General features: G+C 43.2%; 1 protein-coding gene and 2 pseudogenes across 1 annotated transcript; 2 read left to right on the forward strand and 1 right to left on the reverse strand.

Annotated features, from left to right (window-relative positions):
* Positions 1–2566: 2566 nt before the first annotated feature.
* LOC148693562 (uncharacterized) lies at positions 2567–3367 on the forward strand (annotated as a pseudogene).
* A 6-nt stretch (positions 3368–3373) lies between these two features.
* Positions 3374–4080, forward strand: LOC148693563 (uncharacterized; annotated as a pseudogene).
* A 3008-nt stretch (positions 4081–7088) lies between these two features.
* LOC137729294 (putative E3 ubiquitin-protein ligase RHY1A) lies at positions 7089–9039 on the reverse strand. Its single transcript, XM_068468186.2, has 3 exons — positions 8606–9039; positions 8348–8517; positions 7089–7825 (listed from the first exon to the last, which is right to left on the reverse strand). Exons 1-3 carry the CDS (start codon positions 8813–8815, stop codon positions 7375–7377), a joined length of 831 nt encoding a protein of 276 aa, XP_068324287.2. The 5' UTR covers positions 8816–9039; the 3' UTR covers positions 7089–7374.
* Between the last annotated feature and the right edge of the window lie 8950 nt (positions 9040–17989).

Here is a 17989-nt window from a genome sequence, read left to right on the forward strand (position 1 = left end):
GTTTATCACTCGCCTTCTTTTAAGCTAGCTCTGTGTCTTTGCGCGGCTACTCAAGCGGCTTCTTGGAGCACTTGGCCTCATCCGAGAAGGAATGCTTTTCTGCCAAAGTATAAGAATCTGCCAAGGTCAAGTTCTAGCCCATGATCAACTCTCTGAAATATGGGTGATCTGCTGTGAGCCCATTTTGGAAGGCTGAGCTTGCAATGTTATCATCTCATCCGACGATTTTCACCTTCTCCGTTTTGAACCTCTTGATGTATGTGTGGAACGACTCATTCGGTTCCTTCTTCATGTTGAAGAGGTGGTGAGACTTCTTCTTGATCGAGCGGTAGGACGAATATTCCTTAGTGAAAAACAAGGAAAGTTCGCTGAAGTTCTGGATTGAGTGTGGTGGCAGGGTGTAGAACCAATCTTGGGCTGCCGTGGTCTGTGCTTAGGTATGGGCCTCCTACCCTAGGCCCGCTATGGCAACTAGTGTGGACTGGGCCTCCTGCACGTAGCCCATTGGTGCCCTAGCAGCGCTGTGGGCCCTTGCAACACACCTAGGCTGATGCTGCTATAGTGGTCTTTACCGTGAACTGCACGGTGATGGCCACAACAGTGGGGCTCCTCCCGCCGTCGCGCGTTAAGTCTTGAGGATTGCCGTCATTGGGCTATGTCCTCGTCTTCGCTCTCTGGTCCAAATCCTTGTACGTACAAGGTCTCATTCATCGTCGTTTTCGAATTTCCTACCATTGTATCCTTTCTCCATGGATTGATCAATAAACTTTTCTAGGAAAAATTAATTGATACGACGTGTGAGAAATTCAATGTAACAGAAAATTCAAGAAACCAAATGCAAGAGGCTTCTTCAAGTATTTGAATCGGCTTTCAATGAAAGCACCAATTGGTCGATGCAAATTTTCACCATCTCTAGCTTTAACAAAAATGTACCTACAAAACAAAACCTTTGATCAATGACCTAATCCTCACGCACCCACGAGGTGGTTGGGGGGGGGGGGGGGGTGGGTTAGGCCAATGGATCTCCGATACCTAAGTTAGTTTCTCTGAGAAGAGTAAGTGTTTAGGGCTTTTTAAGGTTGTAAAAGCTTACTGAAATTTGGTAGAATAGGGGTATATATAGGGGAGTGGCCGGCCATGGCATTAAGGTTTTACTCTACACATGGCGGCATCCTACTGGCCAAGGTTTTATGGAGAAACATTCTCAAGATATTAAATATGAAATAAAATATTTTGAGATAATGGAGTAATTATCCCTAATTGATTTAAATAGGGATTACTTACTTGAATGGAGTCAATCTTTAATTGCAAAGTATTAAAGATAGGATTTGGGTAACTAATCCTTATCTTTAATGCTTTAACTTTTCCTTGCCAAAGGCAGGTGAGCTGTGGGCAATCGTATTCAACTACAGGGACCTTCCGGGGTGTAAGTTGCGCGTAGGAATAACTGAGAAGCCTGCCCATTTAATGAGGGTAATCTTATCTTTCTTGGGCAAAAGTCCACATGTCAACTCCAGAATATTTGGGATTATTTTAGGCTCCACAGCTATGACATAACTTTTTTGTTCTCACCAGTAGTCTGGGAGCCATGCTCTTCTCTTAATCCTCGACCCTGCTCTTCTCTGAATCCTCGTTGAATCCTACGGTAAGTGTTTGCTATTTCACCCTCTTTAAAATGTTATCACATTAATCTTGAAAAAGCATATATGATGTTTTGATGCTTTGTGTCAATTAGAATTCATAGATAATAACAGCATATATATAAATATGAATTCGAATTCGTTATATCACTATGTCTTCTTTTATATGGATTCATAGTCCATGTCAATTAGACTTCGAAATATCAATTAGAATTCATAGTCCATGTCAATTAGAATTTGAAATACAATTATCACTAGTCATTGCAGTTTTACTTTTGATGCTTTATGTTTATATAAGCATATGTGAATATGATTACATACTTATCCATGCATTTTTCAGTTCTAGTCAGAGAATAGATGATTTGTGTTACTGGGTGTGCATAGTTTCTACTTTTTATTTTATGAATTGGGTGTGCATATTTTTACATATTTTAATTGGGCATTGATTGATATGAATTTGGTTGTCTATTGCAAAGATCATATATGTCTATTAATTTGATTTGGTGAGCATAATTTGAATTAGTTGGTTAATTATGTTTAGGAAAAATGAGTAATACCAATGATGATTTGTCTTCCCAACCTCAATTCTATGATTATAATGCTCCTCTATGGAAATATGTTACAAAAAAATTAATCAAGTGTGGTGGAATGAACCTAAGCTTCAAGTGTAATTATTGTAAAGAAGACTTTACTGGGTATACTCTAGAGTCAAATATCATTTTTTGAAAATCAAAGGATGTGTGGGTTAGACCTTTTTGCCACAAAGGAATTCATGGAACATGAAACGAGTGGTTGATGAGGCAAGTGAGGGTAAAAAAATGTCAAAGCTAGAACTGTTTCCTTGCCTACTGAAGTCACCACTTCAAGCAAAGTTGGCTCTTCAAGTGCTACTGCCTTTGATTTGGAATTTATACATTGGGTTCCACAATGGACAATGGAGAGAATTTGGATGCTCTCATTGCTAGAATGTTTTATACAAGTGGGTTGCATTCAATCTTGCTTGGAACCCATATTATGTCGAAGCCTTTACATATGCTTGTAGGTATCTGGTTTTGGGTTATAATCCATGAGGACTACACTTCTCCAATGGGAGAAGAGTCACATTGAGATGAAATTAAATCCAGTAATGAGTTCATGGAGAGAAAAAGGTGCAAGCGTGTGTAGCGAGTGTAGCAATGGATGGTCAAATTCTCAAAGAAGACCACTTATCAATATTATGGCCGCTTGTGAAAGTGGACCTATGTTAATTGCGAAGGTGAGACGAAGAATGCTCAATTCATTGCTAATTTGCTCGATGAGTGCATTCATGAGATTTGACCACAATATGTAATTCAAATAATCACAAACAATGCAAGTGCTTGCAAAGCGGTGGGACAAATAATAGAGGCCAAATATACACACATATTTTGGACTCCATGTGTAGTGCATACATTAAAATTTAGCTTTGAAGAACATATGTACATTGACGGCAAGTTCATCTAATGATGTGTGGGATCAATGCTTTTGGATTGCCGATGTTGTGATGAGTTTTTGGCGACTAAAAATTGTATTATATTTTGAACCACCAAATGAGGTTGACCATATTTAATTCTTATTTAAAGTTAAAGCTTCTTGCAATTGCCTACACACGCTTTGCTTCCATAATTGCGATGATGAGGAGATTTACGGAGATAAAGCATGACTTACAAAGAATGGTGGTTAGTGAGGAATGGGATTCATATCAATAGGATTGTGTGGAGCTTGATGAGCAATCAAAATTCTTTGATGCCGTGTATGAGATGCTTATACAAAGATGGACCAAGAGTAGCACACCACTCCATTGCCTTGCACATTTCTTTAAATCCAAATTGTGTTGATGGTGCTCCAAATTGTGTTGCTCCACATAAGGATAAAGATATCTCAATCGGAATAAAAAGAAAAAATGTTTTGAGCGATACTTTGCTAATAATGTGGAGAGAAGAAATGTCGATAAGGAGTATGCTGCTTTTCGGCTAATCTAGATGTCTTTTCAAGTAGTGATGCTATGAGAGATAGTTTTCCAATGAAACCGGTGAAATTGTGGGTTGTTCATGGAGCTTTCACTCCAACTCTTCAAGGTTTGGTCTTGAAGCTTCTTGGACAACCTTATTCCTCATCATGTTGTGAAAGAAATTAGTCAACAAATAACTTTATAGATTCCTTGATGAGGAAAAGGATCACACCACAAAGAGCCGAAGACCTGGTATATGTTCATAATAATCTTCATCTTCTATCTAGGAGTACCAACCTTTATAAAAAAAAAGGTCAATTTAAGATGTGGGATTGGGGTGGGGATGGATTGGATTCTTTGAGTATGGAATATGCAGGTGTGCTCCAAATTGCAAACCTTTCACTTGATGAACCGGATTTGGAGGCCGTGACCTTTACTAATGACGATGATGAAGTTCAAGAGGAAATATAAATAGAGATTTGAAGATCATTGAGACTTGAATCATGTGTTGCTTTAGTTATAATGTTTATGTTTCGATTATTATGTATGGTGAATGTATTTGATGAACATGAGTACTTTATTATATTATGAATTGGAAGTATTGTTTTTAATAAGATGTAATATTTGTTATATTTTAATCGCCGTGTCCTAGCCGTGTCCGTGTCCTTATTTTTTCAGTTTTGCCATGATGCCATGTGGCCGTATCCGTGTTTGTGTCCGTGCAACCTAGCCATCACCAATGCTTATTCCAAAACAGTTGGCAATTTTCATGTACATCTTAAATTGCAATTTGCTTTGATTTCAATTCTCGTTCTTGCGGATCTTCCCTAACCATCTCAAAGCAACCAGGGGCTTAAGGTTTTGAAAGATGATTTCGTTTTCTCCTTGGCAGCATAATTAGCCTTCTTTGGCGATAACTTGAGAGCTTTGCGCAAAGCAATAAGTGTGCGTTTTCGCAAACACTCACGAACCCTGTAAGCTTAATGTGGTTCTTCATCATTCTTGTATTCATTGTACCATGGTGTGTAAACATTCTCTTTGCGATGTTTTCACATATCAGAGTTGCTCTCCGATATTTGATCATGCAAGTTCCGACAATCCAAATCGTTTTGATACTTCTCAACCACACTTTTATCCCTCACAATGCGAACATCAGAATCATAGCCTTAGCACGTTGGATTCTTCTTTGTTTTGGGTAATTTTATCGAATCCTCTAAACCCACATAAAGTCTTTGAACCACCCTAAATCCCTAAAAAACCACGGTATTCAAAGATAAGTTAAAGGATGGTTTTTGTGCATCCAATACAAGGATTTTTGAAACCCTTCTTTATCAAGCTTCCCCTCCATTCTAAAATCACATATGGTTTTGAGATTGGTGAAAGGATTGTGGGACCATGATTTTCCAAGGCCGGAGTAACGGGATTGGAATACACTTACCTCAAAAGTTTAGAATACACTTACCTCAAAAGTTTAGAATATAATTGTCTCAAAAGTTTGGTCATGGACTCAACAGCTCTAATTGAATTGACCTGCACAATCGGGCTAGCGATGCCACCACCATCCTGCGCTCCGGAAAGGTAGGTAAAGTATGCCAACTTCTATGAGATTGGCCATTCTTGTTCCGCTAGAACGGAAACCTGATCCAATTAGTTATAAGTTTCCCATATTCTTAGAGATTTCTACAATATAGGAATTGGCATGCGCCGCAAGTAATTACACTCCTAGCCTAGATATGCTTTAGGATTCTTCCAAATTTAATACGAGGTTTCATATCCTACAAGTCTCTATCCCGACTAGTATAATACCCTTAGTTAGGGCATAATAAGCTAAGAACTTTGTAAATTAGCCATACTTACCTTGTATGTAAACACAAAAATCCTTGCAGGCATCTCCGCGTCCCTTAAAGTTTTCTGCGATGGCAAGGTGCAACACTTGGCTGTAAATTTTCAAGAAATCCAACTTCTCAGCACATTCCATCTGCCTCATGAACTCACATTTGGTGCGAATATTGTCTACTTCTATCTTGTGAAGCTTAGGAGAATCACCGAATGAGAATACTGTTCATTTCCATGGTTTGTTACTCAGTTCCGAAATTAATAACCCCATTGCAATACAAACCTTTTCCTCCAATATCCCTATGACGCTCTTCGGGATATCGCATACTACAACACAATTCTGGAGTTTCCCTTTGTTTGAAAATCTTCCAGTAGTGTTTCAAGGCAATCAGAACCTTACGGTTTTGCAATGGTTGCTTCTTCATAGGCATCAGCATCGATGATGACTCCAAGGCTTTCTGCAGCGGGACAAGTACTTGTTTCCTGAAACGATCACAAACCCTTTATGCGTAATGAGCTTCTTCAACATCTTTGTACTATCTGAAACCATGTCGTGGGAAAACTCTCTTCGCTATACTTTCACATAGCAGGGTTGCTCTCGTATTTAGAATCAATTTGGCAGAATATGGAAGCAAAACTGATTTTTTTTTTTTCAATCTCATTGGACTTAAAAACTTGCGATCTGATGTCAAAAAACTCCGCAAACATCTCGGATATTCGGTCATGCAAGTTTCGGTAATCATGGTCTTTTTGGTACCAATAAACCGCGCTTTTCGATTATCATCCTCCTCTTCATCCTCTTCCTCCTTATGCTTAATTTCTTCCCCATATTTCCACCGAAACCTTCCCCATCTCGCCCTCCGGGATACTCGCCCACCATCCTAAACCCCCGTAAATTTTGACATTCAAATTCAGGTTAAAGGGTGATTCTTGTGCACCCACAACATGGCTTTGCAAGACTCATCGTTATTCCCCTTCAATCGAAGACTGCATGACCTTGAAAGTGGTGAGAGGATCAGCCATCCAGGCCTTCTTTGCATGGTCATCCACATTCCTCGATCAATCATCGTTGCTTCTTTGCATCGAAGTAAAAATTAAGGCATGGGTTTAGTTCATCAGACTGCAGATCTTGATCGCGTGGTAGGTGCTTATAGGTTGTGAATCTAATAAGGCCTTGGTGGTCTGTGGAGGGGCTAGGCCGGTGGAGCTCCGGCAGGACTAATAGGCAAAGAGGAGACATCACTGGGGTTTTGAGAATCAGGATTAGATGCGGTCTTGTTTGAGCTTTACTTATAGGATGCGGTTTCTTGGGGATCAAGGTAATCACTATGAGATACCAGAAGATAAACTTGCATCAGGTTACAAAATCAAATCATAAACCGCCCTACAGCATTCAATTTGAAGAGAATCAAACCTGGAAAATAATCCGAACACTTTACCCCACCTCATTCAGAGATTCTTTCATGCAATCTACTCATACTTCCATTGGCGTCACCAGACCATCAATATTTGTCAAATATGTATAAAGGCGAACCAGCAGCCCAAAAAGGACTTGGTGAAATAGTGACAAGAAAGTATCCCTCCATCCAATCACCACTTGCGCTAACCTCAAAGGCTTTATATTATTTTGCTTAGTTTACGAGTACGATGAAAACGCAATATTTATATTGAACAATTTACCTACCGCAAACATATGTTATGAAGGCTTTAGCAGTTTTCAAGTAAGGAAGACATCCAGCTGACCATTTCACATGCCTTGCAACTGCTGTAGGGTTACATAACACAGATTATAAGCATCCACCAGTATACAAGCCAAACAAAACGATGATGCATCGCACCCAATTTGAAAGCATCGCCATAATTTGGCAGTCGAGTTTCAAAACTTTTCCTATAACACGAGCACAAGGCAATAAAACATCTCAGTGGAAACTATGGAGTCCTTTTAGCATTTTGACCATCTACAACTATTACTCTCCGGCAGTATGGGCAGTCTCCTCGAATAAGAGCCCAGGGACTCAAGCAGGCAGCATGGAATCTATGTTCACAAGGCAAGCAAATAAGCTTATCTCCATCAGTAAAACTCTCCAGGCAAATACTACAATCTCCGGAAGCCCTTAACACCAAGCCATCAACACCCACTTCTGCGCTGCTGAAAATCTCAGTGCTCAAACAATCAAGAACCTCTTGACTAAGACCTGGAGGCTTCTTGTTCGCTTCTTGCAAGAGATGTAGCCTTTCAATTTGGGAGCCCAAGTTAGTCGAAGAGTAGGCAGTGGCTGGCTGACTTGTCAAGATTTCAGCGTCCCAATCCCTTACAAGGGGACTCAAGTCATCAACATGCAGTAGCACACCTCCGTAAAGATGCAATGCTCTATGCCGCCTAATAAAACCAAAGTGAACTAGGTAATTTCAAGAGTTGATATTAGGGGCGCAAGTTTTCAATTCAAACAAAGACTTTGTTATCATTGCTACGTGGGTAATTGACGTATCGATGGTTACATCAATCATTAGTTCAAAGTGCTCAGTGCATACGACTAACAGTTGCTAATTAGTGTGCACCAACCAAAACCGAAACCCAATTCGTAATTGGTGGTAACTTACGGAGAGTATCTTAATTTCATGTAATTGACATACACAGCTTAGAATATCCAATTTGGTAGAATTTCACAGCTAGGTGATAATTATGAATATAATCTGAACTCTGAATTCTCTGATACAAGTTTTTGCAGAAAAATCACTGCAGGCATTAATGTGAAGCCAGCATCCAAATTCACAACTCCTAATTACATATCTAATCAATCAAACTGCTAATTCAATTACTAAGCAAGTGATAAAGCCAGCTAATTTCATCAAAAGATAAACAATTTGGAGATATTAAGACGCAGAGCGGTAGGAAACTGACCTGGTTTCTGAAGGAGGCATCCCTCTCAGCCTCTCCAGCAGCCTTTCCCTGGCGAGCAAAACAGACCCGGGAAGCCTCTCGTTCCCGCTCAAACCAGCACTGCTTCCGGCGACCCCATTTCCAGAACCCTGGTGGGTCCCACCCTGCTCGAGCCCAACCGCCGCCCGATCCTGCAACCAAACCCAAACGCAAGATAAGCCTAAACCCAAACACACGATTCAATCAATTACCGAATTGAATTGCAAATTACGAAAATACCGGGAGGGACGCGCGGTGGCGGAAATGGCGCGGGGTTCGGCGGAGCAGGGGATCGCAGCCGTCGGAATTTTGGTGGCGGCGACTGTGATTGTGGTTGTGACTTCGGTCAACGGTCGGAGGAGGAGGGAGGGAGTCGAACCCTAGATCGGTGGCGGTTCGGCTGTTGTAGCGAGACCTCCGGTTGTAGAAAAGCTCCGAAGCGCTCGTCATACACACCAATCGCCTTGGTTTTTTTTTCACCTTGTCCTCCTCGAAACGTGTCTATTTGTTTCGGATTTTTTGACGAATTTACAGTGCTTTTTCGCAGAAACGGTTGGGAAGGGGGAAGGGGAAAGGGACGGGCTCGCAAAAGCTGTTACAACTGCAAAACGCGGTGGGTGATGAGCGACCGAAGTGCTTTTTCTAATAGTGGCTTTTGCTTTTTTGTTGGAATCACTTTTTTTGGACTTTCGGCTTTCTGGGCTTTTTTTAGTGCGTTTTTTCTGATTTGGGACGGATTGGGTTGAGATGTGGACGCGGACAGCGAGGATGTTGGGCGTTTCTATTTTTGGTCGAAGATATTTTCTTTGTTTATTTACGTCAATTCGTCACTCGTCAAACAGTATTTATTCTCCGGGAGAATTTATTCGGTATGTTCTGCAGAAGTTATTTTTCATTATCTTTTTTGCACGCGTATTTATTTATGAGCGCTGCGCTTCCCTTTTTTAAACGTGTTCGACAAACTTATAACGAAATTACGTTAACTTTTAATTGTTGTTAACCTTAAAAATTACACAATTTACTTGGCGCGCAAGCCGAGTAACTAATAAGCGAACTACGTCATTCGATTGAATGCGGGACGTGCCAACTCGTCGGCTCGGCCGAGGAGTAAAATTTATTGATGTTGCGTTGAGCGCGTTGCTAACTTCTTTATCTTGCGACTACGGCCGAGGAATGAACAAATCTCGGCCTCTAAATTCTCTAGCCTGAAGACAAGGCTGCTAATTCTGCGAAGTTCACAAATAGTCGACGCCCGATTCGGTCATCATGATTATATTCGTAAGAGTATAAGCACGTCGAATTGACACCAGACTATACGAACACAAATATTCAAAGGTGATGTATGTCTTGATGGTGAATGTAGTTCGGCAGTCAGAATGCCGAACTCTGAAACTCACTCGGCGTCCAGTACGCCGAATGTCGTAGCTCGTAACACCTTACTTTGCCGAGAAGGCTAATAAGATGATCTCTGCCAACAAGGATTCAAAAACCCTTCTCGGCCGAGACTTGGATAGGTAACCAGTCAGCCTCGACGCAGTGCTGTTTATCCAAACTGAAGGTGCTCCTCGGTCGGCTGATTCTATGGCAACAATGTTGTTTATCCAAACTGAACCAAACTGAAGGTGCTCCTCGGTCGGCTGATTATATGGCAACAATGCTGTTTATCCAAACTGAAGGTGTTTGCCGGTTACCTTCACAGTGCTGTTAATCCAAACTGAAGGTGTGTCGGCGAGAAAAAGAAAATAAAAATCTCAAGTTGTTTAAGAGGTTTTGCACAGGGCAGTTGTGTGTTGAATTGAAGGTCCCCAATTGTTGCATGATGTCTTGTATTTATAGCACCAACTCCTCGAGATTGAATTAAATTCATATCCGGACTGAGATTCCTTGTTTTGTTCCAACTTTGCTTCGAACAATCCTACTTCCACTAGGACTTTGAACTCACCCCTTTTCAGGGCTTTATTCATTGTTGGCCGATAATCCTAATTGCACTAAGATTTCCTCGACCCCTTTTCTTATCTGAACTACTCCTTCTTATGATAGGACTCGACTACCTCTGCTGAAGGGCTCGGAATCACCATAGCCCATAGTACTTCTGACACGACTTTGGGCCGAGCACAAATTTGCACTCGGCCCAACAATATTATTTTGGGCCTAAACATTGCCCCCTCGCTTCTGAGGTCGTCGACTGCCATCCTTTGGTCGGATCTCGACCTTGAAGAAGCGAAAACATCTTTTTCCTTTAGACTTAACTGTTCTCAATAACCACTACCATGCGCATTTATGGAATATGATTGCACGATCCTCGTTACTCCCGACGTACTGCCACATGTCAATCTTTCGATAAACCTAACAACTCTCAATCATGGCCCTCGAAAACGTGCGCCCGTCGAAAGATCTCTTCCTCATTAATGCATTAAAACCGCCGCCGCACGCAGTCGTGCGTCTCAAATCCCCGAACACCTCGATCCTATCCTTGAAGATTCCCAAAATATCCGAAATGATTGGACATTTCCAGGTTAATTTTCCCCCAAATTCAAAAATCTAGTGCTTCCGAATACCAAACGTTTAATCTTCCTTCTGAAACGCATATAAATACCTGAATTCCCTTTATTTGCATTCACATTTTCTAAAAACCTTCAAAAACTCTCTCAGCCATTTTGCTTTCTAAATCCCAGAAAACAAACTCCTGCCCCATAAATCCTCCCAAGCATTCCTCTAAATTCCAAAATAAGTTCCAGTACCTTCATTTCCAAGTTCAGCCACGAATATAGTAAATGCAAGAGCTTCATCTATCGAAACGCTATCAAAACTCTGCGTTTCGAAAGTGACCTAAGCACTACCCACTAAATCCTAGGGCCGCTCTTCAAGGATGCAGTTCCTTCGTCAATCACTACTCTCTTCAAGGTTCACTGCCTAACACCCTTGCTGCAAGGGTTCGACTAGTCAAAATAGGACCTATCAAGGCCCCAAAGAGCTTGGCCCACGACCAATGCCAACTGGGTGGCTTGGGTCGTCCGAATGGAAAACTTCTTCGGCCAAGAGTGGAAGGTTCTTGGTATTTACGACGCCATCAAGCTTTTGACCATGGAGCTAACCATGGATAAAGAGCTCCTCATGGCAGCGCTGAGTTTCTGGTGTTCGGCCACCAACACCATGGTCCTTCCTTTCGGCCCTCTCGACCCTACTATCTCTGACGTCTCGGCTATCCTCGGAACTTCTCCATCTGGCATCTCAATAGATGCGGCTCTCTTTGGGCACCCATCGAACCTCAACCTTAAAGCACTCTTCAAAGATCGCGCTGTCGAAACATTGAGTCGAGATGGTCGAAAGCCTTCGAAAGAAGAGGTTCAGAAGCTACACAAGAACTTCTTCAACTACAACACCCTCATCCTCCACTTCGTTGGCCGAGGCAAGGAGAGTCTTAGGAAGGGAGAACATGAAGCCTTCCTATTCTACTGGTACAACAAATTCATTTGTTGTACCCGGTCGAACAAGTGTTTGGTCGAGAACATGCCGGTGGCCGAGGCCCTGGCTAGTGGTCACCCCCTGGTGCTTAGCTCAGCCGTTCTCACCAATCTTTTTCGCTACCAGGCCGAAGCGACCATTGGAAAAATTGACCCAAACCAGAATGGTCCCCTCTAGGTCTTCCAACTCTGGCTACAAGTTTATTTTACCACACTTCAACCAGATGTCTCTGCCTTTCAACATACTACTTCGCTCGGCCTTCAACTGGCATCTCAGTCGTTACCTCCTCACCAGGCCAAAGAAGTCTTCAAATACCTCTTCAGCCTAGAAGTCCTCTCCGACGACTAATTTCTAGTATATCGTCGTCGAGAGCACCTTCACTCCATCAAGCTTCCATCATCAGTCTGGAATGATGGTGCAAATGCTACCCTCCGCCAGAATTGGTGGTCGATCGTGCTAGCACGCGACCTTCCCCTTGGCTGTGATCCTTGCTGAGCAAGTTGGGAAGTCTACCACCCCTACTTCATGGCCCGTCAACTTGGATACCTTCAAGGTTGTCCGGTCCCTCTACTCACTTCTCGTTCTCTCCTCAATCGAGAGCCCATTTCCGGCTCATCGGAAAGGAAGTGCAGAGATTCCGATAAGGAGTTTCAGGATCGGTGCAAAACATTTCACCTCCGACCAGCTCTCCCCGAATCTCTCGGCACAGACATCTTCGGTGATTGGTAGGAAGAATACAATGGAGCCTTCTTTGGGGTTGTGGTCGAAAACATCACTGATAGACTTTTCGGCGATCAACCGAGGAGAATCTCTGCCTCTCAATCCAAAGAGTCGACCCGAGGTAAACGGCTACCTTTTTCTCCTATTTCTTTCCTCAATTGTCACTACCCATTTTCTAATGTGACCTTGTTTTCTCAGATGGTCGGTCGTTGAAGAAAGCGGATGTGGTCGCCGCAGCGGCAGCCAAGAAAAAGTCGGTCCCCTCTTTGAAGATTAAAACCACCGAGCGAACTCTACCGACCAAACGACCCTATCAGGGCATTGAAACGGTAGATAACGCTCCTCGCCCTTCGAACGCGTTAAGAAATTAATGAAAAATAGGGAGCGGGAGATTCACGTTATCTCCAACCAGACCACGGGATAGACCGTTCCTGTCGTCTCTCTTCTCGTCCCGGTTATCCAAGCCTCGACGGATTAACTACCCCCGGCCATACCGACGATCGGGGTTACAGCCGAACCAGCCGTTGCTCCAGTTATGGCTTCGGAGCTGGTCATTGTGCCTGTCTTGGAGGAGACGGCTACACCAGTCGAGGCATCCCCTATCCAGCGACCGACGATTATTCTGGAAGAGGTATGATTCCATTGCTAATGATCTTTGTTTATCTGATTTTCAAGTCGTAACAGCTTTTTATTTTAGGATGATGAGAGCGACAAGAGCGACGAAATTCCGCTGGAGCGTCGCCCTTGACCAACCAACCTTTCTTCAGTCAATTTTCCTACTGTGGTCAAGGCGGCCGTCCATCTGGATCCTTCTATGGCCAACCGTGGGAAGAGGCCCCTGGTCGAGCCTGAGGCGACGGCCGAAATGCCGCTTCATCCACAAGATGAAAACCTCAACATTCCTCCACACGAAGTTACCTCGGCCTTTGTAAGGCTAACTCTCATTCCTTCATTAATTTTATTATGATGCATCTGAACTTAGGATAATATTAAATGTCAGGTGCCCGAACGTTCATTTCACCGACAATTTTATGCGCCGAAAGGTGTTGTCTATATTTCTTGGCCGCCTCAGTGGCCATCAAATGTAGATAACCTTCATCAGCTGCGTGAATTGCGAAGCAGTCTTAGGCACTGGGCTTGGCCATTAAGTTCTCTAGGTTCGAGCAATGAACTAAAGGGCATGGCCGAGGTCTTCTCCCGACAGGTCTAGAAACACATTCCATCTGTTATGCATTCCATCTAATTTTCCTTTTACTTACAAATTTTTCTCTACATGCAGCCTTCGTGGGAGGTCGAGCTCGATGCTCTTCTTTAAAGCACTACTGGCCTGGCCGGTTCCTCTGCTGTCCCTGTCGAACCAGTAGAGGCCGTGGCCGAAGCCCAAGCTTTTGTTAGGCTACAGGAGCTTCTATCCCTCTCTGCCTCTCAGGTCCTCCAATGCAAGGGTCTTGACTCCGTTGGGGAGTGCCTGAATGACCTTGCAAATGGCGGTTTTCTGAGCACGGAGAATATCGCTTATCTAACTACCCTTCTGGAGCGGACTCGGCAACACTTCACTATTTTTTAACAAGCTTTACGGGCCGAGGACGACCTGAAAGCGGCCAAGATTACGCATGAGGCTAGCCGGGCAGAGGTGGAGGCGATAAAAGCGAAGAAAGTGTAGCTAATCGAGTTTGATTGTCGGATTTCTGAGCTTCAGCGTCAAATTGCTGAGCTTCAACAGCAAAGGTCAGCTAATGCTTCAAAGCTTAAGAGGGACTTTGAGGCGAATAAGGCTCGGCTTACGACCTTCGCTGCTGGCGTAAAGCACATCCAGCAGCTGCAACTTAATAAGAAGACGAGGCAGGCTGAGATAATTCTGAGCGAAGTAAGGTGGCTGGAGTTGAAAGCTGCTCTCGAGACTTTCCTCCCTTTACCCCTTAGAATTTTTAGGAACATTTTGAATGTATTTGTTCGCCCTTTTCATGAGTTTAATACAATGATATTCATTCTTGCATTTCCCACGTGCCTAGATAATACTTTTTTTTTTTAATTTTCCATTAATCGGCAATTTGTGAATTAAACCGGTCCGATCTCTAAGATGATATACCCCCTTACCGAGAACTTTGTGGACGATGAATGGTCCTTCCCAATTCGGCGACCATTTGCCGAACCTGGGGTCTTTAATCCCTACAGGCAACACCGTTTGCCAAACCAATTCTCCTTCGTCGAACATTTTTTGTCTGACGCATTGATTATAAGCTCGCTTGGCAATTTTCTTCTGCACTATTAATAAATTACTCGCGTCGATCCGATTTTCTTCTAAGTCTTTTAATTCTTGTCGCATAGCTTGACTATATTCGGCATTAAACAAACTACTCTGCTCGATCACTCGTAATGAGTTTATACTTAGTTCGACTGGTAACAAAGCGTCGTGTCCGTAAGTTAACGCATAAGGAGTTGTTCCGGTGGCAGACTGGGGTGAAGTTCGGTATGCTTATAATGCTTCGTTTAACTTTAAATGCCACATCCCAGGCCTCTCTCTTACAGTTTTTTCGAGAATGCCGATTAATACTTTATTGCTTGCTTCGGCCTGCCCATTCGCCTATGGGTAATACGGCGTAGACTGCTCAAGTTGGATATTCAGACTTGCCGTGTATTCCCTAAACCTGTCGGGCGTGAAGATTGTGCCATTGTCGGTTATGATCGTTTCTGGCACGTCGAATCTGGTCACAATATTTTCCTCTACAAAACTGCAAACTTCTTTGGCTGTTAATTCGGCGTATGATTTTGCCTCGACCCACTTAGTGAAGTAATCGGTTGCTACTATTATCCACATGTGTTTTGCCGCTCCCGACGATGGTGTGATTTTGCCGATTACGTCAATTGCCTATCCCCTGAACGGTCATGGTTTAGTAACTGAGTGGAGTAATTCGACCGGGGCTCTCTGCACTGGTCCATGAATCTGGCACGATATGCATCCCCGTGCGTATTCGATGCAATCCTTTAATATACTTGGCCAGAAGTAACCGTGTCGTCGGAGCAACCAGCACATTTTGCGTCCTGATTGGTGAGCTCCACAAATTCTTTCATGTACCTCGGCCATTGCTTGGATAGCCTCATATGGGCCGAGGCACAATAATAGTAACCTATCCTCACCCTTTCGGTATAACTCATTTTGGTATGACACGTAATTCGGGGCGTGGACCCTCGTTCTCCGATCGTGTTTCCCGTTAGGGTTATCGAGATATCGTAGAATCGTTTTTCTCCAATCGCCTGATAATGTCTCGATGGCACATACTTCTACAAGGTCTCCTTGTTCTAGTAATGATGGTAACGACATCAACCTCATGCATATCATGTGATTGCGCTGGAGAATTTGCTGATTGACCAAGGCTGGGTATGATCGCAAGACTGTGGGTGTTACCCGGCTTAGCTTGCCCCCTGTGAGTTGTGCTCCGGAGGCGATTTGGGCAAGTTCGCCGGCATCAGTGTTCCGAATACAAGAAATGTGCTCAAATGTGATCCGTTCAAATATCTTGGCCAAATAGGTGGCGACCATGTGATAGGGTACCAAAGTATAACTCATGCAACGGAAAATGCCGTTGAGTTGGTTAATCACCAGTTCAGAATCACCAAAGACGAGAACATGGGTTGCTCTTAAATCGTGTAGGACGTGAAGACCGATGATAAGAGCTTCATACTCAGCTTGGTTATTCGTACAACTGAAATCTAAATTAAGAGAAAAATACCAACGGTAGTGGTCGGGCGATTGAATGGCAATACTAACACCAGCCGAGGTCGAGGTACTGGAACCATCAAAATGCATCATCGAGTGGCTGTCACGTGTTGTGATTAAGCCGATGTCGACGTCGCTGCCCCCAAAGCCATAAGGAGAAGGGTGTTAGGCCAAAAAATCGGCGAGAGCTTGGCTTTTGACGGCCTTTTGGGGTACGTACTGCAAACTGAATTCTAATAAAACCATTGTCCATTTCCCAATTCGACCTTTGACGATAAGCCGAGTGAGCATGTAACGAATAACATTTGTTTGGGTAATGACCTGCGCGATTGACGGAAGCATGTAGTGCCGAAGTTTTGATGCGGCAAAAAATAGAGCTAAGCAAAGTTTTTCGACGGGTGAAAAATTGAGCTCAGGCGAATTCAGATTACGGCTGAGGTAAAAGATAGCTTGTTCACGCCCGGCATCATTATCTTGTGCGAGCAAACAACTGATGGATTCAGCGGCTGCCAAAATGTATAGTTTGAGAGGTTTACCGTGACAAGGTGGAACTAGTACCAGTGGCATGGAAAGGGACACCTTGATTTGCGTAAAATCCGTTTAGTGTTCTTCGTGCCACTCAAACTTGTCGAAGTCCTTAAGTTTGAGGAGCGTAGAGAATGCTTTCATTTTGCCTGCCGAATTAGCGATGAAACAGCGAAGAAAATTTTTCTCGAGCAATAACTAGAGTTGCTTTTTGGTTGTCGGGGGTGGAGCGCTAATGATTGTGCGAGCTTTATTCTCGTCGACTTCAATGTCGCGATGATGTACCAAAAACCCTAAAAAATTACCGGTCGATACTCTGAAGGTGCATTTGGCCGGGTTCATTTTGAGATTATGTTGGCGCATGCAGAGGAATGCTTGCCAAAGATCATCCAAGTGTGTTCGGCGGCTTTTCGATTTCACTACCACATCATCGATATAAACTTCTACGACCGTACCGATCAAGTCGTGGAATATCGTATTCATGGCTCGCTGGTATGTAGTGATAGGAGCATATTCATGCGACTTAAATGGCTTGTTCTCGTACATTTACGTTATGTTTCTTTAGTTATTTTAGTCCTTTATGCTTCTTTTGTGTGTTTTCAGGATCATAAGACGTGTTTGACGAAAGGATGCATTATGGAGTGTTTTGGGGCCTTTTGGAGCACTATTGGGCTAAGGATGGATAGCTTATGCTTGGAGCCCAAGTGTTGGATGAAATTGAAGGCCTTGTATGCACTTGAGGACACAAAACAATGGCCCTAACCCAATTACATTCACCTTGTCGTGGGCTTAACACAAACACCATTCCTTGCCATGCAAGGGGGAGCAAATTGGGTCCATTTCATGCACTTAAACCCTAGCCCAATTACACAACATTGCAGCCACATGCACCAAAAACTACTCAATGTCGTGGCTACCCATCCCATTTCCAACATTCCACATGCTTTCACAACCCAATTCACATGCACATTCATCCACCTTTCTCCCAAAAACCGTGCATGCATTCATTATTCATTCACTTTGCATTCCCTTTGCATTTCAACCCACATGCAGCCACATATTCATTCACTTAATCATTAAGCCACACATTCACACACATGCAACCAAAACAATTCCATGTCGTGCATCCCTTTGTTCCAGCCATTTCCAACACACATGCACCCAAACAAAGCCAACCTAGCTAACCCTACATGCAT

The sequence above is a fragment of the Pyrus communis genome, chromosome 10 (genome assembly GCF_041283825.1).
Source record: "Pyrus communis isolate YQ-2024b chromosome 10, ASM4128382v1, whole genome shotgun sequence".
In the NCBI taxonomy this organism is placed as follows: domain Eukaryota; kingdom Viridiplantae; phylum Streptophyta; class Magnoliopsida; order Rosales; family Rosaceae; genus Pyrus; species Pyrus communis.

Bases quoted from the DNA above. Each gene is read 5' to 3' on its own strand.
- LOC137729294 (XM_068468186.2), bottom strand. From the start codon at position 8,815: ATGACGAGCGCTTCGGAGCTTTTCTACAACCGGAGGTCTCGCTACAAC. The intron at 8,518-8,605 runs GTATTTTCGTAA...GTTTGGTTGCAG, and splicing joins GCCACCGCGCGTCCCTCCCG to GATCGGGCGGCGGTTGGGCT. The intron at 7,826-8,347 runs GTCAGTTTCCTA...TGGTTTTATTAG, and splicing joins ATGCCTCCTTCAGAAACCAG to GCGGCATAGAGCATTGCATC.